The sequence below is a fragment of the Scyliorhinus canicula genome, chromosome 1 (genome assembly GCF_902713615.1).
Source record: "Scyliorhinus canicula chromosome 1, sScyCan1.1, whole genome shotgun sequence".
Classification (NCBI taxonomy): domain Eukaryota; kingdom Metazoa; phylum Chordata; class Chondrichthyes; order Carcharhiniformes; family Scyliorhinidae; genus Scyliorhinus; species Scyliorhinus canicula.
The window spans coordinates 288157294-288182488 of NC_052146.1; the positions used below are offsets into that span (position 1 = coordinate 288157294).

Genomic DNA, 25195 nt, shown 5'->3' on the forward strand with positions numbered 1-25195 from the left:
GGGAGCCCAGGGGAGAAGGGAGGCCGATGTTCTGGCCTTCTCCTCCCTGGTGGCCCGGAGACAGATTTTGCTGGGATGGAGAGACTCGGAGCCTCCAAAGTCAGGAGTGTGGGTCAGCGACATGGCAGGGTTTCTTAGGCTGGAAAAGGTTAAGTTCGCCTTGAGAGGTTTAATTCTGGGGTTCGCCCGGAGGTGGCAGCCGTTCATCGACTTCTTTAAAGACAACTGACTGTCAGCAGAAAGGGGGGGAGGGGGAAAGGGGGGAGATAATGAGAGGCATGGCAGTGTAAAATAAGGACAGGGAATCTAATATATGGGTAGTTAGGAGCTAGGGCGGGAGGGTAGTTGGGTATGTTGTTGTGATGTGGGTGCCTCGGGCCGCTGGAATGTTCAGAATGTTAATTTGTTAAATTTGTTAAACTGTGAAAATTACAAATGCTTCAATAAAATCTTTTCTAAAAAAAATTAATTTTTGATTGATTGGTTTTAAATGAAAAAGACCATTTCCCTTCTGGCTCACGTACTGGATAAACCTGATCATAAAATCATAGAATTTACAGTGCAGACAGAGGCCATTCGGCCCTTCGAGTCTGCACTGGCCCTTGGAAAGTGCACTAAGCCCACACCTCCACCCTAGCCCCGTAACCCCTCCTAACCTATTTTTTGAACACTAAGGCCAATTTAACATGGCCAATCCACCCAACCTGCACATCTTTGGACTATGGGAGGAAACCGGAGCACCCGGAGGAAACCCACGCAGACACGGGGAGAACATGCAGCCTCCGCACAGTGACCCAAGCCGGGAATCGAACCTGGGACCCTGGAGCTGTGAAGCAACTGTGCAAGGGTGGGCGATTGGGCCATGGTAGGGTGATCTTTCAGCGGCTTTGTGCAGACTCGATGGGCTGAATGGCCTCCTCCTGCACAGTAGGGATCTATGATTCTAAGGATTCTATGAACACGCCAGGTACATTTTTGCGGCATAATCCTTGTTTTAATGTTATGTAGTAAAGGAGATGTTGCTTTGATGTTACGCTACCAGTGGAACCAGCTTCTCTTTCCCTCTATCTGATCTCTCTGCTTCCAGTGTCAAATCAATCTGTTAAGCAGTCATTTATGTCCCCATTGCTACAATGCAAAAAAAATGGTGAACATGTCTTCTGATCGCTGCTATTGAGCACAGTTTTATTTGATCTTTCTCCTGGGCCCTGTCATGTTTTATTGCTGCCATGAATCCAAATCACTATCTAGAGATCATTCCGAGGAAGTGTTTGTCAAAGGAATACCCCCCTGCATCTAAGCTCCTTACTCAAATTTTCTGCCATGAGATTACTTTTCAGATACAGCTTTTCTAACTTTGCAGGTTGTTAAGAATTTAAATCTTTTGAAAGGCGTGTGATCATAAAAATGCACGAATGTTGCACCAAGTGTGAATCTGTACCTAACCCACCGAGGCTTCATTCAGAGAGCGGAAGGGAGAAGTGAAGATTTTCAAAGTTCTCACAATTCGATGATGGTGGTTAAGCATGTGGTGTTCTTTGTGTTGCTTATTTAGGATGGTTGGTGCAGTGTTCCACAAAGACCACAGTATAGCTTTTACTTAAACAAAGCCCTGGGGCTGGATTCTTCCGGCCCGCCCGTCGCAAGAACGCCACGGACAAGCCGCGTAGAATGGATAAGTCTACTGCCCTCCGGTCATCCCCCTGATTTTATTTACACTATTAAACTGAGTTTTGACACAGTCCTTTTAGAATACAGAATTGATCAATAACATCTGACTACACTCACCTACTGCTAATCTCACTCACTGGTGTAAACTATAATCTAACCTTCTCACACTATCTGCTCTTATGACCTTCACTAGCTATCTCCTGCTTACACTCCTCCCCTAAGGTCTAGCATCACTGCCTTATATAGTAGTATCTGCAGCTCCTTCTAGTGGCTATTCATGGTAACACCTTGCAAGTTATGATAATCCCACAAAGCAGATCCTTGTTACGTTGCGGTTGGTTCAAGACTCAGGACCGCAGAACAGAGTCGCTGTGTGTAGTGGGGCTAATGTCCTAATGAGCTGCACTGTTTCAGGCCTGCATATGTGGTCTATAATTCTGACAAGCAGGCGGGCATATTCTCCAGGCTGGCCGTTCTCAGCTCCATGCTATGTTTAGCTGCTCTGTAGGAGGGCTTTTGTACACGCTCAGGAGTTGCAGCGTCTCGGCACGGATTGCCAGTAGGAGCATCTCAGACTCGGTGTCTGCACTTCCATTCCCAACCTGCCGCATTCTTGTCCATGCATTAGAATCAGCTTGAACAATGTTCGATTAAAGTGCGCGGATTTTCACAAATGAAAAGTCTGTCATTAACTTGAGTTTGGGTATGGTGGGGTTTGGGGGGGGGGGGGGGGGGGGGGGGGGGGGGGAGGATTGCTGAGTTAAGGAAGATGCTTGCCTCTCTCCTGATCACTATCCAGTACACAGCTGGGATTCTTCCACACTCACCGGGCAGTTTAGCTTAAAAGCAGAATTGTAGCTTTCGTTGTGTGATCACGTGACGAGAAAACTGTGAGACATTTCTCTTTTGCTGTCCGCGGGTTGCCATTTTAATTGCAAACTCCTGCTGATTTCTCCTGAGGACATTGACATCTTTGGGGTGGAACCATTTCACGGCTCTTCATGTTCCTCCAATATCTGCCTGCAGGTGATCGTTAGTCATGTGTGGGCCTTGGCAGGTGAATGCCGGCAGCTAATTTGGCTAATGGGCAGTTTTACATTCCTATCCATAACTATCCATTACATTCCTATCCATAACTGCCACCTTCTTGATCATAGAATCATCGATTTTTCAGTGCTCGACGCCATAGGCCTAACATAAGGGCTGTCAGGCAGTCTGTTCCCAGGACATGGATTTGTTGCTCCTGTGTCGGTGGGTTTGAGGGGAGTGGGGTGGGGGGGGGGGGGAAATGGCACTATAAATCCAATAACAGCCTGCCCCCACCCCATTCCCAGCGGAATTCTATAGGTGGTAGGGATGGCATTGGATGGCCAGCCCATCCATGAGCCAATTGAAGCCCTTAAGTGGGCAATGAATTTGAAGCAGCCTGGCAGGATTCCCTGCACAGAATGGTGGCAGGCGTGTTGGGGGTGGTGGGGGGGGTGGTTGTCTCCCAGCCATTGTAGGGGAGGAGTGTCTCCCAGCAATTGAAGGCTGCTAGGAGTCCAGAAATAATGCAAGATGGCCCCTGGTTCTCCGCCTGGAACACAGACACCATAGCACTGTCTGACTGGTACCTTGGTACTGCCACTCTGGCATTGCCAAGGTGCCACTGTGAAGCTGGCAGGTGCACTGCCATGGTGGCAGTGCAAGGGTGCCCAGGGGGAACTGCCACGGTCCAGGGCCTGAGGGAGGCCAAGCCCATGAAAGGAGGGTGGAGGGCTTTATGAACGGCGGGGGGGGGGGGGGGGGGGGGGGTGCACGGCCTTTGGGAGATTGGGAGTTTGCGGGGGACGGCATGGGTGGCACTGCTGAACATGAGTAGGCTGGGGAATGGAACGGTTCTGGGCGGGGACAGTGCCAGGTGCATGCTCACTGGTGGGGGTCAAGTGTGGCGGGTGGGGCCGGTGCCAGGGGGCTGGTGCCAACCCAGCCATGCAGCCCAGTGGAGGTCGCTGGGTGCCAGTCCTCCTGATGACACTCCCTGAGTTGACTGCCACTGCCATCTCCTCCCAGTTGTCAATGGCCGCCGTGTGGCTGACTCTCCGAGACCCTCGGGGAACAGGGCGTCCCGTCTGGCCCCATCTGTGACCAGTAATCTGACCAGGGTGGCAACCCCGAATTGTGGGGCTGGCCCCCTCGGAGGCATGGCTGTGAGCTGTGCGGGGTTGATGCAGGAGCGGTTTAAGTGCTGCTCTCCCTTGTTAGCGGGCTGCTGGCGAGCATGATCCCGGTGAATTAGCCAGCGGGATAGATATTTGCGGCATGAAAGCCCGTGGGGCCTCGTTAAATGGACCCATTAACGTTCATAGCGGTGACGGCCTCACCAGACAGGGAGTCGGGAAGCTCACGGCAGTTCCGCTCGCTACCACACGTAGAAACTTTTCCATTCAACTGCGCCCTACGTTTGGGCTAAATCGGTGAGAAACTCCCCAGGGCCCCAATAAAGGTGACTAAGTGTGGTTAGATAGCGGTGGGGAACCTGCCGGCAGAGACAGCGGGAAACCCCCAGCAAAACCCGCCACCAATAACATGAACTTTTCTGTTAGATCGCGCCCGGGCAGGTCTGCTGGGTTACCTTGACGACATGAGCAAAACCGAGGAAAGAGCAATCCTGAGACTGGCAGAACACCAGAACTTTAACTTGGTTGCCAAGTGTTTGCTTTTTTACGGGTGATTACGGGAGTCTGCGATTCATGGGCCAGTTGCTGGCACTTGTGCGCCGAAACCTGGCTGCCTTATCTCCCCCCCCCCCCCCCCCCCCCCCCAGCAGAATCACAGAGGTGAAGGAACAACATTCAGCAATGTAAATATTGGGAGCTGGCTCACAGACAAGGGTCTCCTGGCACCAGATCTAAACAAACACCAGCATGAAAGCAGCCTACATGTGGCTTAATTAAGAGTTCAAAATCTGTCCTGGCTTAAACCTCAGGCGTGGTTTTTGTGGCCATGCCAATCCAGGTGCTCGTCAGTGTAAATTGGCAGCAGTTCAACAGGCAGTGCCCACCACCCTGCCGACTTCAATCCTCCCTCTGCTTCCTCCAGCCTCACCACCTCTCTCCACTGCAACTGGCCGACGGTTCCATCCTTTGCATAGGGCACATCTTTCAAATGCTAGTCCCCTGGGATCGCAGATATATGGCAGTGGACTTAGCCAGCTGGACAGTGAAGTTCCACTTTTCTAGAATCGGTCCGCTTTATCCATCTGTTATTAACATCAGGTGACTCTGAGCTCATCCACACTAAGGTGGGAACAGCGGGAGACCATTCAGGCCATTGAGCCACCAGCCAATTAGATCGTAACCTTATCGGAACTGCATCGTAGTGGCTCCATATCCACCTGCCTGGCTCCATATCTTTTCATATTTTTGGTGAACAAAAATCTATTACAGATGTGAAATTATTGATTGGGTGAGCTTCTAGCCCATTTTATGGACAACAGCTCCACGCTTTTACCACCTTTTCCGTAAGTATATATTTCCGAGCTGCTCTTGTGAATGGCCTGGTTCTGACTTTAGGCTTACGATCCCCTTGTCCTCGACCAGTGGATAAAGTTTTCCCCTGACAATCTGATCAAAATCCAAAAAAGGTCATACAAACCACCCCCTCAACCTTCGGTATTGCTGGGAATGCAAGCCTGGTTTCAATAATCTGTTGGGGGATAAAAATGGATTTGTTGTCCTTGAACCCTGCGAAGGAACTTTCTCACTACACAAGATTAGGCACGAGATCAGGAAATGCTGGATGAACTCAGCGGGTCTGGCAGTATTTATGGAGAGAGAGTTAACATTGTTTTAGACATTGGACCTGGGGAGTTAGCTCAGTTCCTCTCTCCACGACGCGGCCAAACCTGCTGAGTTTGTCCAGCATTTTGTTTTCACTTCCGATTCCCAGCACCCGCAGCGTTTTGCTTTAATGCGGCACGCAGTTCACATTGGAGTGAGTCTGGGTGTGACAGGATTGTTGTGGCTCAGAGGGAGGCCATTCAGCCTGTCAAGTCCGCACTGGCTATGGGTGACCAATTCCCCTTGTATCACTCCCCCACTTTCTCCCCGTAACCCCACACATTTCTCCTTTTCAGCTATCAGTCCAATTCACTTTTGAATGCCTCGATTAATCCTGCCTCCCGGAACGCCCTCAGGCAGTACATTCCAGACTCTAACCATGAGCTGCATGGAAAAGGTTTCTCCCTAAATTAGCCCACTGTGCCAGCTCATTCACCGGGAATACCTCGCTTTTCCCTTCATTCAGCTTGTATCCCGAGAACCCTCCAAACCTCCCCAACAGACCCATAATCCTTCCCATACTCTCCAACGGATCCGAAACATACAGCAAGAGTCCATCGACATAGAGCGACACCCGATGCTCCCTCTGTCTTCTCATTATCCCCTGCCACTCTGCCGACCCCCTGAGAGCCATCGCCAATGGCTCTATAGCCAGCGCAAATAGCAGCGACCACAGTGGGCACCCCTACCTCGTACCCCTGTGTAAGTCAAAGCTTCGTGAGCTCATCTCATTCGTCCTCACCCTCGCTCTTGGCGCCACATACAGCAACTGCACCCATGCCACACCTTCCACTCTTTCAGGCAGGCCTGCTATTCGCAGGTTCTGCCTTCTCGAGGCATTCTCCTGGTCCTCCACCTTTGCCCTCAGTGTTTTACAAAGGTCTCCTGGGAGTCCCACCTCCGCCTCCAGAGCCACCATATGATCGCTGTGGTCCGAGATCACTCCTTCAATCTCCCGAATCTGTGACCCCTGCACCTCCAAACACCTCTCCATCCGCTCCAAAGTACTCTTCTGGGGTGCCACAGCTTCTGCAATGGCCTTTGCATGATCCTCATGCATTTCGTTCCTCTGTTTATGGAATTCCTCCTTGTTAAAAGTCATCAGTTCCTGTATCTGGGGCCTTACAGCTTGCCCCTCCCCCGCCTGCATGCTGGAGGACACTGTTTGTGAAGCACAAGACTGTTTCAATTTCCACTCAAACCTCTCAGACGACATACCATTCCAGGGGTAAACTACTCCTCTAACATTCACCTACGCCTTTTCATCAAAATTCCACCTGGATCTGCGTGAAAAGAGCCCTTTTCTGTGACTTTGAACAGGAACAGTCCTTTATGTGACCAATCCTCCATGGTCACATGCGGAAGTCCAGTCTTTTTTAATTTATTTATGGGATGTGGGCGTCGCTGGTTCGGCCAGCATTTGTTGCCCATCCCTAGTTGCCCTTTCGAAGGTGCTGGTGAGTTGCCTTCTTGAACTGCTGCAGTCCTTCAAGTGTGGGTACACCCACTGTGCTGTTAGGGAGGGAATTCCAGGATGTTCTCCCAGCGACAGTGAAGGAACGGCCGATAAATTTCCAAGTCAGGGTGGTGAGTGAGTTGGAGGGGAACCTCCAAGTGGTGGGGTTCCCAGGTATACGCTGCTCTTGTCCTTCTAGATGGTAGTGGTTGTGGGTTTGGAAGGTATTGCCGAAGGACTCTTGGTGAATTACTGCAGTGCATCTTATAGATGGTACACACGGCTGCTGGTGGTGGAGGGATTGAATGTTTGTGAAAGGAGGCGCACTCAAGCCGCTGCTTTGTCCTGGATGGTTTCGAGCTTCTTAAGTGTTGTTGGAGCTGCACTTGTCCAGGCAAGTGGAGAGTATTCCATCACACTCCTGACTTGTGCCTTGTAGATGGTGGGCAGGCTTTGGGGGGTCAGGAGGTGAGTTACTCACCGTAGGATTCCTAGCCTTTGACCTGCTCTGGTAGCCTCAGTAGCGATGTGGCTAGTCCAGTTCAGATTCTGATCAATGGTAATCCTTGTCAGGGTACAAAGCAAGCTGCTGATTCACTGTTTACCCATTTTGCCCTGCTGCCTGGTTTAACTTTTACCCCCATCTATGCTGATGTGGGATTGTTGGTGAGTGGGGAACTCTCCATTCAGAGGCCAGGATTCCATCCCCACCCCGGCAAAGTGTTTTCTAGTGGCGGAGGCGGCTCGCCATTGGCTGCCGGCAGAATGTCACGCCATCACACAAGGAGGAGTCCTATGGGAAGCCTCTAATCCCAGACCAACACGATGATAAAGGGTCCAATGGGAACTCGTTACCGGTCAGCACGCGGACGGAGATCACAGAAGCAGTTTGGAAGATGAAAATTCCGGCCGCACGCAATTTCCTGAGATGGGCTCCTCGCGAGCGAAATCTTCCCCACCCTTCTCCTGGGAAGACCAGATCGCACCACAACCATTTTAATTACCTCTTCAGGGGGCCTTGGTCAGGACTGCAGACTTGCCTCGGCCACATCTGAAAGTTATTAATAATTCCTCACGAAGCGTTCAAAGTTGGGCCAATTTAGATTAATGGAGAAAAGATGTGGAGTTGGGCTGGGATCAAATTTGCTTGTACTTTGAAAAGTCTGTGGTGACCTCCGCGTCCGCATGATGTCTCTCAGTTTTTTGAGCATCTCAATGAGCTCATTCCCTCTATCTCGGGAGCTGGGCTCCTTGGATGGAATCAGAGCAAAGGTTTGATTCGAAAAAGAAAACAAAGTGGTGAAACATCTCCTTTTGGCCATTTTTAGTTGGCTGGAGTACAGTCACCCTGACCATTTTTTTGCGAAAACTATCACAGAAGGAATTTCACCCCATGATGTTTATATATAGGGGGCGATTTAGTTCGCAGTGGGCCAACATGATGACGTGGGCCCCAAATGCCGCAAGACCTTGTTTTCTGATATTTTCCCACACCTCACAGGTGACGTAACTGGGCGGGAACCTCATTTCAATGCAGTTAAATAAAGTTAAATGTAGTTAAAGGGCTCCCCCGCCATATGCCCCCCGTCCTCCGCAAGTAAGCAATTCCCTCCTCGTTCACTTAAGGGCCTCATTACTGGTATAGAATTCTTACAGTGCAGAAGGAGGCCATTTGGCCCATTGAGTCTGCACCTACTCTCTGAGAGATCACCCTACCTCGCCCCACACCCCCACCCTATATCCAGAACGCCAATTAAGCTGCACATCTTTGGACACAAAGGGGTAATTTGGCATGGCCAATCCACCGAGCCTGCATATCTTTGGACTGTGGGAGGAAACCAGAGCACCCGGATGAAACCCACGGGGAGAAAGTGCAAAGTCCACACAGACACTCGAGGTCAGAATTTAACCCAGGTGCCTGGCGCTGTGAACCAGCAGTGCTTACCATTGTGGCACCATGCCGCCCTTTCGACATTACAGCATCAATGCTGAACACCATGGGCAGGATTCATCGCAATCGGCGAATTGGCCCGACTCCGGCTCCAAGAACGGTGCAAACCACTCCGGTGTCCGGCCAACCGGAAGTTCCAGCATTCTCCATGCTTCTGGGGGCTAGGTCGGCACCGGAGAGGTTGGCGCCGTGCCAGCCAGCGGCGAAGGGACTGCGCGAGTTAGTGCATGCGCAGACCAGCCGCTGTATTCTGGCGCATGTGCAGGGGTGTGTCTTCTCTGCGCCAGCCATGGGAGCGCGCTACAGGGGCCGGCACGGAAGGAAGGAGTGCCCCCATGGCACAGGCCTGCCCGGAGATCGGTGGGCCCCGATCGCAGGCCAGGCCACCATGAGGCCCCCCCCCCCCCCCCCCCCCCCCCAGGGCTGGAAACCCCCACGTCCCCCCTGAGGACCGCACAAGCCGGCCTACCAACCAGGTCCCGCCATGTGGGACCATGTCCAATCCACGCCGGCGGGACTGGCCAGACACCGACGGCCGCTCGGCCCATCGGGGCCCGAAGAATTGCCGGGGGGGGGGGGGGCGCTGCCAACGGCCGGCGACCGACATGGCGTGAACCCTGCCCCCACCTGAAAATCGGCGGTGGAGAATACGGCAGCCGGCATCAGAGTGGTGGGGCGGGATTCGCTTCGCCCCCTGGGGATTCTCTGACCCGGCCGGGGGGGGGGGGGGGGGGGGGGGGGTGAATCCCGCCCCATATGTGCACATGAGTGCAATGTCTGAACCCTCATTCTCGTTGTGTTGTTCCCCGTGTCTTAATAAAGCTCGTAGTCTCAATGGTGGAGAAGATGGTTTATTGTGAATTTGTTCTCTCTTCAGAACTTAACTTGTGGCTACCTCAAACGCTGCCTGCTTGTGTCTGTGTCCTGCTTTCAGTTCTGCCTTCCGTGAAGTGTGTCGTCACTTCCTGTCCCTGTGTATATATAGCTCTCCCGTGCTCCCTCTAGTGCTTGCTCAGTTGTATTGCATCTACTCAGATCTACAATCACCACATCCCCCCTTTTTTCTTTACATATTTTCTGTACATCGTTAAAGAAAATTGTACAAAACAGTTACTTATGATATGTATCTATACAAGTGATGGTACAATCACCACACTCGTCAGCTCCTGACTTCAGCCATTTTGTGAGGGGAACAAAAAGATAGACACGCATTTATATGCCACCTGCCACAACTTCAGGTCTTCTCAGCCAATAATGTAGCACTTTTAAAGTTTAGTCACTATTGTAATGTTGGCAACATGGCAGTCAAGCCGTATAACCATACAACCTGACAGCTTCTCAATACACCGGATGGACTGCACGCCATAATTTTGCAAAGCAAACGGTGGAGGGTTTGCCTTCTCATCAACTCCTCCTGGTGCTTGGACACGGCAACCCTGCAGAACTACTGCTCCCCGGACCTGGAATACCTGGCTGTGAAGTGCTGGACGTACTACCTTCCATGGCGGGAGTTCACTTCTGCCATTATCACGGCGGTTTACATCCCACCCCAGGCAGAAGTGAAGAAGGCGCTTGATGAATTATATACTGCTATAAATAACAATGAAACAGAACACCTGGAGGCCTTGTTGATCATGGCTGTGGTCTTCAATCAGGCCAACCTCAAGAGTGTACTGCCAAAATTCCACCAACACATCTCCTGTCCCATCGGGTACATCAACATCCTTGACCACTGCTACACATACATCAAGGGCACCTACCAATCCACCTCCCGACCGCACTTTGGAAAATTGGACTATAATTGGACGGCGTTCCTTCTCCCGGCATACAAGCAGAAACTTAAGTGGGAGAATCCGGTTGAGAAAGCCGTGCAGTGCTGGTCCGAAGCAACGGAAGAGCTCCTACGTAACTGCTTGGAGCCAGTGGACTGGTCCCTGTTCAAGAACTCAGCGGCTAACCTAAACGAGTATGTTGTCACCGTCACAGACTTCATTAGCAAGTGTGTAGAAGATTGCCAGCCAAAGAACGTAGTACATACATTCCCCAACTGGAACCCATGATTTAATCGGGAGATACACTCTATACTGAGCCAGTCAAGACAGGCGCTCCTGACCGAAACAAGGAATCCAGATACGACCTCCGCAAAGTCAAGGTTGCCAAGAGACAATACCAGACTAAGCTAGTAACCAGACTAATGACACGGACTCTCGTCGGTTGTGGCAAGGCTTAAAAAACCTAAAAGCTACAAAACAAAGCCGAGTAGAATCTTCAGCAGAAGCGTACCCCTCCCCAATGAACTGAATGCATTCTGTGCTCATTTCGAGCAGCAAACCATTAATCCGCTGTCAACTGCCCTAGGAGCCTCGGTCACAACCATACCTCCCGTCACAGCTTCCAAATTCAGATTGGCCTTCTTGAAAATGAACCCTCGGAAAGCAACGTGTCCTGACGGAGTCCCTGGTCGTGCATTCAGATCCTGCATGGACCAACTGGTGGGTGTGTTCGCGGACATCTTCAACATGTCCCTACTCCGTTCCGAGGTTCCCATCTGCTTCAAGAAGACCACCATCATACATGTGCCAAAGAAGAACCAGGCAACGTGCCTCAATGACTACTGTCCAGTGGCCTTGACATCTCTCATTATAGTAATCTTTATTATTGTCACAAGTAGGCTTACATTAACACTGCAATGAAGTTACTGTGAAAAGCCCCTAGTCACCACACTCCGGCACCTGTTCGGGTACACAGAGGTAGAATTTAGAATGCTCAATTCACCTAACAGCACGTCTTTCGGGACTTGTGGGAGGAAACCGGAGCACCCGGAGGAAACCCACGCAGACACGGGGAGAACGTGCAGACTCCGCACAGACAGTGACCCAAGCGGGAATCAAACCTGGGACCCTGGCGCTGTGAAGCAAAGTGCTAACCACTGTGCTACCATGCCACCCACAGTACTTCGAATGCTTGAAGTGCTTTGAGAGGCTGATTATGAGGCACATCAACTCCATTCTCCCAGAATGCCTTGATCCACTGCGATTTGCATCCCGCCACAGCCGGTCCACAGCAGAGACCATTTCCCTGGCCCTACAGTCATCGGTGGGGCATCTTGCCAGAAGGACTCCTACGTCAGACTCCTATTTTTTGACTACAGCTCCACCTTCAACACCAGAATCCCAGCCAAGCTCATATACAAAGGTCCAAAACCTAAGACTTGGCACCTCCGTCTGCCACTGTATCCTTGACTTCCTGACCTATAGACCACAATCAGTAAGGATAAACAACAACACCTCCTCCACGATAGTCCTCAATACCAGAGCCCCACAAGGCCGTGTACTTAGCCCCCTACTATACATCCCATACATACATGACTGTGTGGCAAAATCTGGCTCCGACTCCATTTACAAGTTTGCTGATGACACGACCATATTGGGTCGGATCTCGAACAACGGTGAGTCAGAATACAGGAGGGAGATAGAGAACCTAGTGGCGTGCTGTAATGAAAACAATCTCTCCCTCAACATCAGCAAAACTAAGGAGCTGGTCATTGACTTCAGGAAGCAAAGTACTGTACACACCCCTGTCAGCATCAACGGGATCGAGGTGGAGATGGATGACAGCTTCATATTCCGAGGTGTGCCTATCACTAACAATCTGTCCTGGTCCACCCACGTCGACACTAATACCAAGAAAGCACAACAGCATCTATACTTCCTCAGGAAACTAAGGGAATTTGGCATGTCCACACTGACTCTTACCAACTTTTACAGATGTAACCTAGAAAGCATCCTATATGGCTGCATCACAGCCTGGTATGGCAGGACTGTAAGAAACTCCAGAGAGTCGTGAACACAGCCCAGTCCATCACAAGAACCCACGTCCCATCCACTGTCTCTATCTACACCTCCCACTGCCTTAGGAAAGCGGGCAGCATAATCAAAGACCTCTCTCTTCATTCTTCTATCGGGCAGGAGATAGAAAAGTCTGAGAACACGCACTAACAGATTCAAAAACATCTTCTTCCCCACTGTCACCAGACTCCTGAATGACCCTCTTATGGACTGAACTGGTCTCTCTACGCACCTGCTCTACTGGGTAGTACTGCACTCCGTATGCTTCACCCAATGTCTGTCTATGTAAGAAGTCTTACAACACCAGGTTAAAGTCCAACACGTTTGTTTTAAACACTAGCTTTCAGAGCACTGCTCCTTCCTTCACCTGAGGAAGCACATTAACTGTGTCCTGGCCAATGTATGTCCTTCGGCCGACACCTAAAAGATAATTTGAGCACCGTCCCCTCTCCCCGCTTGCCCTTCCTCTGGGGTGGGGGTGGGGTTGGGGGGGGGGGGGGGGAGGTTGCAGGATAAAGTGTTTATAAAGCATGGTTCCACAGCCCTGGGCTTCCCTCCCGCTGCTCTGTGCAGCTCACACTTGTGATTTCCCGCAGTGTGCCCGAGCAATCTCTGCTGCCTTGCAACCTGTAGCTTGGGATCAGAAGCTGAGCAGATGTTTTTGGGTTGCATCTGGAAATCAGTTTGATCCATCTTTGACCCTGTTTGCGTCTCCACTTTCAGTCTCGCTGAGAGACTGGAGCCACTTCACAGCAAACAAAAAAGATAATGTGTGAATGCTTCACTGAGAGCGATAATTCACATCAGTTAATGTGCCACTACAACATGACGCCGTCTCACATCTGAACTGCACTGATCTTCCTGTGCTATCTCTGGGTTTGATGGTTAAGATCGTGCATCCTCCTACCAGTATATTTTCAAAACAATCCTGCTCGCCAGTAATTTGTATGGCTTCCTTTGCCCCCATTATTCGGTCTCCCGATGCCGCACCATTCTGTGGGTGAGAGGGCTCACAGGCTATATCGTACAGCTTTGTGACGAAATGCAAGTGAGTGAGAATGGGTTCTCCGCAATGAAATGACTCTGATTTTCCGCAGTCTCCCTCCTTTCACCGAGACGCTTGCCCTGACCCTTGTACCTCCCTGTGGTTGCCAAACCATGACCAGTGTCTCAATATGTGGGAAAGCACGACTGTGGGCCCGAGTCTTGAACCCGATGTGATGTGTGACCTTGTTCTTCCCACAACTAGTCTTTTCTCAGAAATATTGGGAATGGCTGGAATTCTCCGGCCGTTGGGGTTCTCTGGTCTCAATTCCAAAGTGTAAATATTTATTTTGTTTTCAATGTGCAAAGTCGATCGCAGTTCTATTAATATGTAAATGATTAAGCGTTTTCTGTAACTCATTGTGAAACATTTGACGTGTATTAAATATATTTAATCATATCCATGGTTCGTGAACAGCCTGATTTTTAATCCTGAGGCCTACTGCGATGAAGGAGGGCCTCTCTCCCGTCCCACTCACGAGCCTCGGTTGCCCATCACCGCTAGCGACAGAAGAGCGAAACCGTCCATAAAAGCCAGCCAATTTTTCCAAGTTTGGGCCGACGGAGCTCCCATTCGATGAACCACGTTACGTTTCCTCCATGCCTTAGTTTGTTTATTAACCATGGGTGCGAGTGGTTACAGTAAAGATGTTGACAGACACTGCGGCGAGGACAATCATTGCTGTGGGAATGATAGCAAATGGGCTGCCTTTCGCATGAACATTTCAGTGTATTGTTGATTGGTGTGATGTAGAAGAGTACCAGGTCTCTGTGGAAGACGTGGATTTACTTTGCGTGGCCTTTTACTTTGCTGCAAAGCTGCACCTCAGAAAGGGAAACCCAAATCTACAGTAAAATGCAGCTTATACCGTCTACCTACTCAACTTCCTCTTGACAAAATGTTCCTGTCACGCTGCTTGGAAGATTGTTTGGGTGTGCATATTAACGGGGGGGGGGGGGGGTCATAATATTTATTTCAGAAACCCTAATCTCTCCCACAGGCACTTCTCATTAAAAGGAAAAGGCTAAAATTACATTTATGAAATGAGTTAAATTATTCATTAAATATCAGTCAGTCGCTGTGCCAGTTCAATGGCCCCTGTTTGTGGACTCCGAGCTCCCCTCAGCTACCATATGTGAACAAAGCAGACTTGGTAGTTATCAAATGCACTATTCCACCATATAGAAATACTTACATTCATTGTGATTATTGAGCTTATATGGAAATATCTAGTTACTTTATACGTATGAATTTAATTCCAGTTCAGGTTTGTATTTTGAACTCTGCGTGTGACAGTCAAATCCTACCAACTGATTGCAGAATGTTGGCTCTGCCTGAGTTTACCCTGAGTGGATCCTGTCTTCACTGTAAGATTTATGACCATGATTTAACTTCACGGGGTCCAGTCTGACCATTGTAACATCTTATTTGCAGATGTCGATGAATGCACAAACGACACAGTGTGCGGCAGCCACGGTTTCTGTGAAAACACAGCTGGGGCCTTCCAGTGTCTCTGCGACCAGGGCTTTCAGGATCTACTGGAGGGGAAAGGGTGTGAGGGTGAGTGCCTGTTCTTTTTCAAGTCCCTCCTCAAAGGCTGAACCACAGCGCCCCCGTTCAAACAACCTGCAGCAGGAACGAAACACATGCCAGGATTAACAGTGAGGCCTTCACAACTGACGGATGGATGGATGGATGTAGTGGTTAAGTGTGGTCACAAGACTGGAGCGCAGAGTGCAGTGTTGCAGTCTGGTAGAAGGCAATGGATTGTACTTCGCTCGCAGGCATTTTAACCCATGGCGCTCTCATGAGATGGTGAGAGAGCTCGTCCATGTAATGAACAAAGAACAAAGAAAATTACAGCACAGGAACAGGCCCTTCGGCCCTCCCAGCCTGCGCCGATCCCGATCCTTTATCTAAACCTGTCTCCTATTTTCCAAGGTCTACTTCCCTCTGTTCCCGCCCATTCATACACCTGTCTAGATGCTTCTTAAATTATGCTATCGTGCCCGCCTCTACCACCTCCGCTGGTAAAGCGTTCCAGGCACCCACCACCCTCTGCGTAAAAAACTTTCCACGCACATCTCCCTTAAACTTTCCCCCTCTCACTTTGAAATCGTGACCCCTTGTAACTGAACAAGAACCCCCACTCTTGGGAAAAGCTTGTTGCTATCCACCCTGTCCATACCTCTCATAATTTTGTAGACCTCAATCAGGTCCCCCCATAACCTCCGTCTTTCCAACGAAAGCAATCCTAATCTACTCAACCTTTCTTCATACCTAGCACCTTCCATACCAGGCAACATCCTGGTGAACCTCCTCTGCACCCTCTCTAAAGCATCCACATCCTTCTGGTAATGTGGCGACCAGAACTGCACGCAGTATTCCAAATGTGGCCGAACCAAAGTCCAAGACAACTGTAACATGACCTGCCAACTCTTGTACTCAATAACCCGTCCGATGAAGGCAAGCATGCTGTATGCCTTCTTGACCACTCTATCAACCTGCGTTGCCACCTTCAGGGTACAATGGACCTGAACTCCCAGATCTCTCTGCACATCAATTTTCCCCAAGACCCTTCCATTGACCATATAGTCCGCTCTTGAATTTGATCTTCCAAAATGCATCACCTCACATTTGCCTGGATTGAACTCCATCTGCCTTTTCTCTGCCCAACTCTCCAATCTATCTATATTTTGTTGTATTCTCTGACAGTCCTCCTCGCTATCTGCAACTCCACCTATCTTAGTACCATCTGCAAACGTGCTAATCAGACCACCTATACATTCCTCCAGGTCATTTATGTAGATCACAAACAGCAGTGGTCCGAGCACGGATCCCTGTGGAACACCACTAGTCACCCTTCTCCATTTTGAGACACTCCCTTCCACCACTACTCTCTGTCTCCTGTTGCCCAGCCAGTTCTTTATCCATCTAGCTAGTACACCCTGAACCCCATACGACTTCACTTTTTCCATCAACCTGCCATGGGAAACCTTATCAAACGCCTTACTAAAGTCCATGTATACGACATCTACAGCCCTTCCCTCATCAATTAACTTTGTCACTCCCTCAAAGAATTCTATTAGGTTTGTAAGACATGACCTTCCCTGCACAAAACCATGCTGCCTATCACTGATAAGTCTATTTTCTTCCAGATGTGAATAGATCCTATCCCTCAGTATCTTCTCCAACAGTTTGTCTACCACTGACGTCAAGCTCACATATAATTCCCTGGATTATCCCTGCTACCTTTCTTAAACAAAGGGACAACATTAGCAATTCTCCAGTCCTCCGGGACCTCACCCGTGTTCAAGGATGCTGCAAAGATATCGGTTAAGGCCCCAGCTATTTCGACACTCGCTTCCCTCAGTAACCTGGGATAGATCCCATCTGGTCCTGGGGACTTGTCCACCTTAATGTCTTTTAGAATACCCAAAACTTCCCCCTTCCGTATGACAACTTGACCGAGAGTATTTAAACATCCATCCCTAGCCTCAACATCCGTCTTGTCCCTCTCCTTTGTGAATACCGATGCAAAGTACTCATTAAGAATCTCACCCATTTGCTCTGAGTCCACGCATAAATTTCCTCTTTTGTCTTTAAGTGAGCCAATCCTTTCTCTAGTTACCCTCTTGCTCCTTACATACAAATAAAATGCTTTCGGATTTTCCTTAACCCTGTTAGCCAAAGATATTTCATGACCCCTTTTAGCCCTCTTTATTGCGCGTTTGAGATTCGTCCTACTTTCCCGATATTCCTCCAAAGCTTCATCAGTTTTGAGTTGCCTCGATCCTATGTATGCTTCCTTTTTCATCTTAGCTAGTCTCACAATTTCACCCGTCATCCATGGTTCCCTAATCTTGCCATTTCTATCTTTCATTTTCACAGGAACATGTCTATCCTGCACTCTAATCAACCTTTCCTTAAAAGACTTCCACATTTCAAATGTGGATTTACCCTTAAACAGCTGCTCCCAATCCACATTCCCTAGCTCCTGCCGAATTTTGTAATACTCTGCCTTTCCCCAATTTAGCACTCTTCCTTTCGGACCCCTCCTGTCCTTGTCCATGAGTATTCTAAAACTTACGGAATTGTGATCGCTATTCCCAAAGTAATCATCGACTGAAACATCAACCACCTGGCCGGGATCATTCCCCAATACCAGGTCCAGTATGGCCCCTTCCCGAGTTGGACTATTTACATACTGCTCTAAAAAATTCTCCTGAATGCTCCTTACAAACTCTGCTCCATCTACGCCTCCAACACTACACAAATCCCATTCAATGTTGGGGAAGTTAAAATCTCCCATCACAACCACCCTATTGCTCCGACATTTTTCTATAATCTGTCTGCATATTTGTACCTCTACTTCATGCTCACTTTTGGAAGGCCTGTAGTAAAGTCCCAACAATGTTACTGCACCCTTCCTATTTCTCAGCTCCACCCATATTGCCTCAGTGCTCGAATCCTCCATCGTGCCCTCCTTAATCACAGCTGTGATATCATCTCTCATGAGAAATGCAACTCCTCCACCCCTTCTACCTCTCTCTCTATCCCTCCTGAAGCATCTATACCCTGGGATATTCAGTTGCCAGCCCTGCCCTTCCCTCACCCAAGTCTCAGTAATACCAATAGCATCATATTCCCAGGTACTGATCCAAGCCCTAAATTCATCTGCCTTACCTGCTACACTTCTCGCATTAAAACAAATGCACCTCAGACCACCTTTGCGTTCATCATCTCTTCCCTGCCTACTCTTCCCGTTAGTCACATTGAGTTTATTGTCTCGTACCTTACTGGCTTTAGTTGCTGCTTCTTTACTGACCTCTAACTTCCTAACCTGGTTCCCATCCCCCTGCCACATTAGTTTAAAACCTCCCCAACAGTGTTAGCAAAAGCACCCCCTAGGACATTGGTTCCAGTCCTGCCCAGGTGTAGACCATCCGGTTTGTAATGGTCCCACCACCCCCAGAACCGGTTTCAATGTCCCAAAAATCTGAACCCCTCCCTCCTGCACTATCTCTCAAGCTACGTATTCATTCTGACTATTCTAGAATTTCTACTCTGACTGTCCCATGGCACTGGTAGCAATCCAGAGATTACTGCCTTTGAGGTCCTACTTTTAACTTATCTCCTAACTCCCTAAATTCTGATTGTAGGACCTCGTCCCTTTTTTTACCTATATCGTTGGTGCCTATATGCATCACGACAACTGGCTGTTCACCCTCCCCCTTCAGTATGTCCTGCAGCCGATCGGAGACATCCGTGACCCGAGCACCCGGGAGGCAACATACCATTCGGGAGTCTCGTTTCGACCATAGAAATGCCTGTCTGCTCCCCTTACAATTGAATCCCCTATGACTATAGCCCTGCCAGTCTTTTTCCTGCCCTTCTGTGCAGCAGAGCTAGCCACGGTGCCATGAGCCTGGCTACTACTGCCTTCCCCTGGTGAGACATCTCCCCCAACAGTATCCAAAACGGTATACCTGTTTTAGAGGGAGATGACCGCAGGGGACACCTGCACTGCCTTCCTGCTCTTTCTCTGCCTTTTGGTCACCCATTCCCTGTCTCCGTCACCAATCCTAATCTGCGGTGTGACAAACTCACTGAACGTGCTATCCACAACCTCCTCAGCATCGCTCTTTTCATTCAATGTTGCTAACACTGCAAATTCTAACAACTGATGTGAACTCTCACCAATGCAAATGCAAAATATCTTCAAATATTTAAGGAGATTAAACCACTTTGTGAAAAAGCCATGAGGTACACAAGCCATCAGTCGCTGCCAATAGGATCGCGCAGTTGTTAGCGGAATGTGGTCCTTGAATTTTACACTCCCCCACCAGCTGGTTTGGATTCGTACCAGTCCCGACCACACAGCGATTTTATGCCCACCCAATTGAGGGCCCTAAGTGACCAACTTATGGTCACATAAAGGCTATTCCCCACCCAGCCTTACTTTTTAGGCTGATAGGAGGATTGAACCTCTGTGGGAGGAGGCCGCAAAGCATCAAAGATAGATCTCCAAACCCAATTCCTCCAATACAATAGTATATCCTTCTATTCCTTCCCCCCTTGTGTTTATCCAGCTTCATTTCCGACGTATTTGCACTACACGGATGGGGTAATCCTCTCGGATGAACTCCTGTCACCGGGGGGGGGGGGGGGGGTGGCGGGGGGGGGGGCCGTTGTTTTCTACTGTCTTTGTTTATCCGCAGCAGCGTGGCATGGCTGGCCTCTGCCAGGGCAGCTGAAGAGACGGGTACTTTATTGAATCCTCTCTTCCTGGGCAGAGGAAGTACGGGTACCGTCGCCTCCCCTCCCCCTGCCACAGCAGCTGCCAGATTCCAACACCATGCCAGCCCGGTGTTCCTCCTGTCACAAATTACGATGGCACTGAAAAGGGAAATGTGGCATTCTCCTCATTTGACTTTACTTGTTCTTTAGGCAGCTCCATTCAACGTACAACAGAAAAGCTTCGACCCTGAATAGTGTAACCTCACCCTTGGCGGGAACCTTTGTCAGCAGAATAGCTTTTCAGTCGTACAGTTCTCAGTTTGAGCACTCTTGTTGATGAAATATCAAATAAAACTTAGCTCCTCTCGGTACATGGTACAATCCGACACATTTTTGCGATCACGTGGAACCCTTGAATGCTTACTGCAATACACAGCTGTTGGGTTCACATTTACTGCACAGGCTTAATGAGACATTGGTCTTATAAAGGGACTCTGGCAGTAACTGCTGCCATGCAGTTACTGCCAGTACTACATTCCTGTACTTTTAACCAAAATAACAAGATCATGATTCATGACAGTGATTAATAAATCCAATAAGGAATTCAGAAGGAACTTCATTACCCAGATTAGAAAATGGAACTTGTTACCAGATGGAATAGTTGAAGTGAATAGCATTGGTATATTTAAGGGGAAGCAAAATAATATACAGGGGAGAAAGGAACAGAAGGAAACACCACTTATAAGAATAGAATGACCAACTTTGAATCCCGACAGTGCAGGCGCATTGAGTCTGCACCGACCCTTCAAATGAACACTCTACCCATACCCACTCCCCCTGATCCCTGTAACCTCATAACCTAACCTTCACCTCCCCGGCCACTAGGGGGCAATTTAGTATCGTTAATCCACCTAACCTGGACTGTGGGAGGGCACCCGGAGCACCCAGAGGAAAGCCTCGCAGACATAGGGAGAACGCACAAACGTTTTCCTTAAACCCTCAACTTCTACCCAAGTTGGTGACTTCAAGATATGGTCCTACGCTCTTGCTAACACTGCCTACTAGAAGGTGCCTGTCATGATATGCAAACATGCAGCCAATGAACACATAGAATAGGAAACGACCAATGAGCAGTCAGGACACTCAGGGGTGGTATCACACTATGAAAGGGATGAGGCACTCACACCCAGCCTCTTTCCATAGACCAACATCTACAGAGTGAGACAGGGTGTATCCTCAGCATCACACCCCAGCACGTGGCTTAGAGCAAGGCTGGTTCAGTTAGACTGAGTTACTACATTTAGATTAGCAGAGAGTCAAACTCATTGAGGACTGTGCAAATAGTTCAATAAAACACACTGAACTCACGTCAAAGTCTGGAGCATCTTTTACTCAAAACTGCATCACGTGGCAGCTTGTGTTATTCCAAATTACATAACACAACATGATACCAGGAGTCTGTTCAATCTAGTTAGTTCAATTCAGCAAGATCCGTGACGACCAGCGAATGTATACCGGCACAATGGAAAAGATTCCGGCTCCTCACCAGCTCAGGACCTCCGGCAATCTCAGGGCCAACTGGCGGACATCCAAGCAGAAATTTCAGCTTTACGTCAAAGCATCAGACCTCAATCGTGCGTCTGATGCACGGAAGATCGCTCTTCTCCTCACCACAGCGGGTGATCACGCCTTGGAAATATTCAACTCCTTTCACTTCGCCGAAGACCAGGACAAGACAAAATTTCAGACCATCCTGGACAAGTTTGACAGCCACTGTGAGGTGGACACCAACAAAATCTTCGAGCGCTACATATTCAAGCAGCGATTGCAAGGTAAAGACAAATCCTTCAACTCATATTTAACTAACCCTAGACTGCTGGTGCAATCCTGCAACTTCGGTGATATCACTGACTCCATGATCAGAGACCAAATCATTTTTGGAGTTCACTCTGATCCTCTGAGAGAGCAGTTACTGAAGATCAAGCATATGGACCCTGCCAGTCGGGATTGAAACATGCACAGTGCATGAGCACGCTAAAAATCACTATTCCCAGTACAAAACGGCAGAAAATGATAAACTAGCCTCCCACAAAGCAGAGAGTGTGCAGGCCATCTCCGGATGCAGTGCCTCAACATTGACGAAAGCGGTCAATTCGCGCGCTCTTCCTGGGGCCCGACGCATGCGCGATGCGAACGGGATAACGAAGCGGCAGAAACCCGCACTGCGCAGGTGCAGACGTCTGAGAACCGCGCTGCGCATGTGCAACAACGCACGGAGTGTCAGGACACCGACGTCATGACGTGTTCAAACTGTGGTACCGCCCATTTAAAGAAACGCTGCCCTGCAAGAGGCAGACGCTGTTTAAATGCGGGAAGCCAGGCCACTATGCAGCCCTGTGCAGATCTGCACAACCAGTCAGGAGCCAGCGCTCCCAATTGCGACGACGGCGCGTCCGGAGTGTGCAACGCCTACAGGATTCTGATCCCGGCAGTGCAACGGATCCAGATGATGAATGCCTGGACAATGCCTACCGTGTGGGCATTATTACAACGTGTGAATATGCCACACCAGACGCATCATAAGTCCAGTCAATCCCAGCTGTGGATTCCGAGGACGAATGGCAAGTAGTGATGAAAGTCAACCACTGCCCCATCCAGTTCAAACTGGACACGGGTGCCTCTGCCAACCTCCTCTCACAGGCAGACTTCCGACACATTCAGAAGCCCCCCACGGTCCTTCCAGCTGCCTGCAAGCTCCTGGATTTCAACGGGAATGCCATCACGGCACGGGGATCCTGCCATCTGCATGTATCCAACTGATACACAAGCACGGTTACGCTTTGAAATTGTTAAGCCAGACGGGGCACCCGACTAGGTGCGCACGCCTGCAAGCAGCTGAACCTCATCAAAGGGTTTACACCACAACATCCTCCCACGTAGATCTTCAGGTCGGCATCTACAACATCCTCGCCCAGTATCCAGATGTGTTTGACTGGATGGGCACGCTGCTGTATCAGTACAAGATTCTGCTACGGCCTGATGCCAAGCCAGTGGTTCACACTGCACGACGAGTCCCTGTTCCACTGAGAGAGCGCCTGAAGGCGCAGCTCAAGGACTGACTGGGTCAGCTCAATGGTGTGCGTAAAGAAGCCTTCGGGGGACCTGCGCATCTGCATTGATCCCAAGGATCTCAATAAGATTATCATTCGGGAACACTATCCCATCCCGAAGTGGGAGGAACTCACGAGTGAGATGGCACACGTGCGCTTCTTCACCAAATTGGATGCATCACAGGGATTTCGGCAAATCCAGCTAGAAGAGTCCAGCAGAAGGCTCTGCACCTTCAACACGCCTTTTGGCAGATACTGCTGCAATCGCATGCCATTTGGCATCATCTCGGCATCGGAAATATTCCATCGCATCATGGAGCAGATGTTGGAAGGCATTGAAGGGGTTCGTGTGTATGTGGACGACATCATCATATGGACCACTACGTCTGAAGAACATGTGTCCTGTCTCCAGAAGGTATTCCGCCATGTACATGCCAACGGCCTAAAGTTAAACAGGTCCAAATGTTTTGGCACATTGACGCTCAAATTCTTAGCCGACCAGATCCCACAGCATGGTGTGCACCCGGACACAGACAAAATCAAGGCCATCGAGGCGATGAAGGTCCCTGAGGACAAAAAGGTGGTGCTGCGCTTCTTTGGTATGGTCAATTTTCTGGGCAAGTTCATTCCAAAAATAGCCACTCGCACCACGACCCTACGCAACCTGGTGAAAAAGTCATCTACCTTTGAGTGGAAGGCGGCACACCAGACAGAGTGGCTGGAGCTAAAATCCAAGCGCACCACTGCACCAGTCCTGGCATTCTTCGACCTGGACCGGGAGACAAAGATATCCACAGATGCGAGTCAGGATGGCATCAGACCGGTGTTGCTTCACCGAGATGACACATCATCCTGGGCACCAGTAGCCTACTCATCAAGGGCGATGATGCCCACTGAAACCAGATATGCACAGATTGAGAAGGAGTGCTTGGGTCTCCTCACCGGCATCCTCAAATTTCATGATTATGTCTACGGGCTGCCGACATTCACTGTCGAGACGGATCATTGGCCTCTGGTCCACATCATCCACCAGGACCTGAACGACATGACGCCTCGGTTACAGAGAATTCTGCGTAAACTTAGGAGGTATGACTTCAACTTGGTGTACACCCCTGGCAAGGAGCTCATCATCGCTGATGCATTGTCCTGCTCCGTCACCTCGCCCAGTGAGCCGCTGGAGATCATCCAGCACATCGAATCGCAGGTGCAGCTGTGTGCTAGCACTCTCCCGGCGACAGGTAAAAAGGTAGTTCTCATCCGTGATGAGACAGCCAAGGACCCCCTCTTGCAGCGCATCATCCACAACCTCATCAATGGCTGGCAGAAAGGGCAGTGCCCACAATTTTACAATGTGAAGGATGACGTGACGGTGATTGATGGTATCCTCCTCAAGCTGGAAAGGATTGCCATTCTACTCAGTCTCCAGAGCTTGGTGCTGGGCCAGATTCATGACGGACACCTGGGCATCGAGAAGTGCAGATGCAGAGCCCAGCGGGCTGTCTATTGGCTCGGCATCAGCCAGGACATCACAAACATGGTCTTGAGCTGTGCTACCTGTCAGCGGTTCCAGCCAGCACAGAGCAAGGAGACCCTCCAACAGCATGACATAGTGACCCCTCCGTGATCCAAGGTTGGCATCAACCTCTTTCATGAGAATGGTCACGACTACATATTGATCATCGACTATTTCTCGAATTACCCTGAGGTGCTGAAGCTCCCGGACCTCACCTCTCGGATCGTCATCAAAGCCTGTAAGGAGACGTTCTCAAGGCATGGCATCCCAATCACCGTCATGAGCGACAATGGCCCGTGCTTTCACAGTTGAGAATGGTCCACGTTTGCCAGGTCATACAATTTCCAGCATGTCACCTCCAGTCCGCACTATCCACGGTCCAATGGGAAAGTCGAGAAAGCGGTGCACATTGTGAAACAGCTCATCTCCAAGGCCGCGGACTCTGCTTCCGACATACACCTTGCACTGCTCGCATACAGGGCGACTCCATTGTCCACTGGCATGTCGCCGGCTCAACTCCTATTGAACAGGGACCTG

At 49.8% G+C, this 25195-nt stretch overlaps 1 protein-coding gene across 7 annotated transcripts in view; it reads left to right on the top strand.

Annotated features, from left to right (window-relative positions):
- Positions 1-25195, top strand: part of ltbp1 (latent transforming growth factor beta binding protein 1) — a 424359-nt gene that overhangs the window by 303815 nt on the left and 95349 nt on the right. For all 7 annotated transcript variants that reach the window (XM_038814844.1, XM_038814856.1, XM_038814865.1 and 4 more), the window contains one exon: positions 15230-15355. In XM_038814844.1, coding sequence (XP_038670772.1) covers positions 15230-15355 — 126 coding nt within the window. The remainder of the gene's footprint in view (positions 1-15229; positions 15356-25195) is intronic.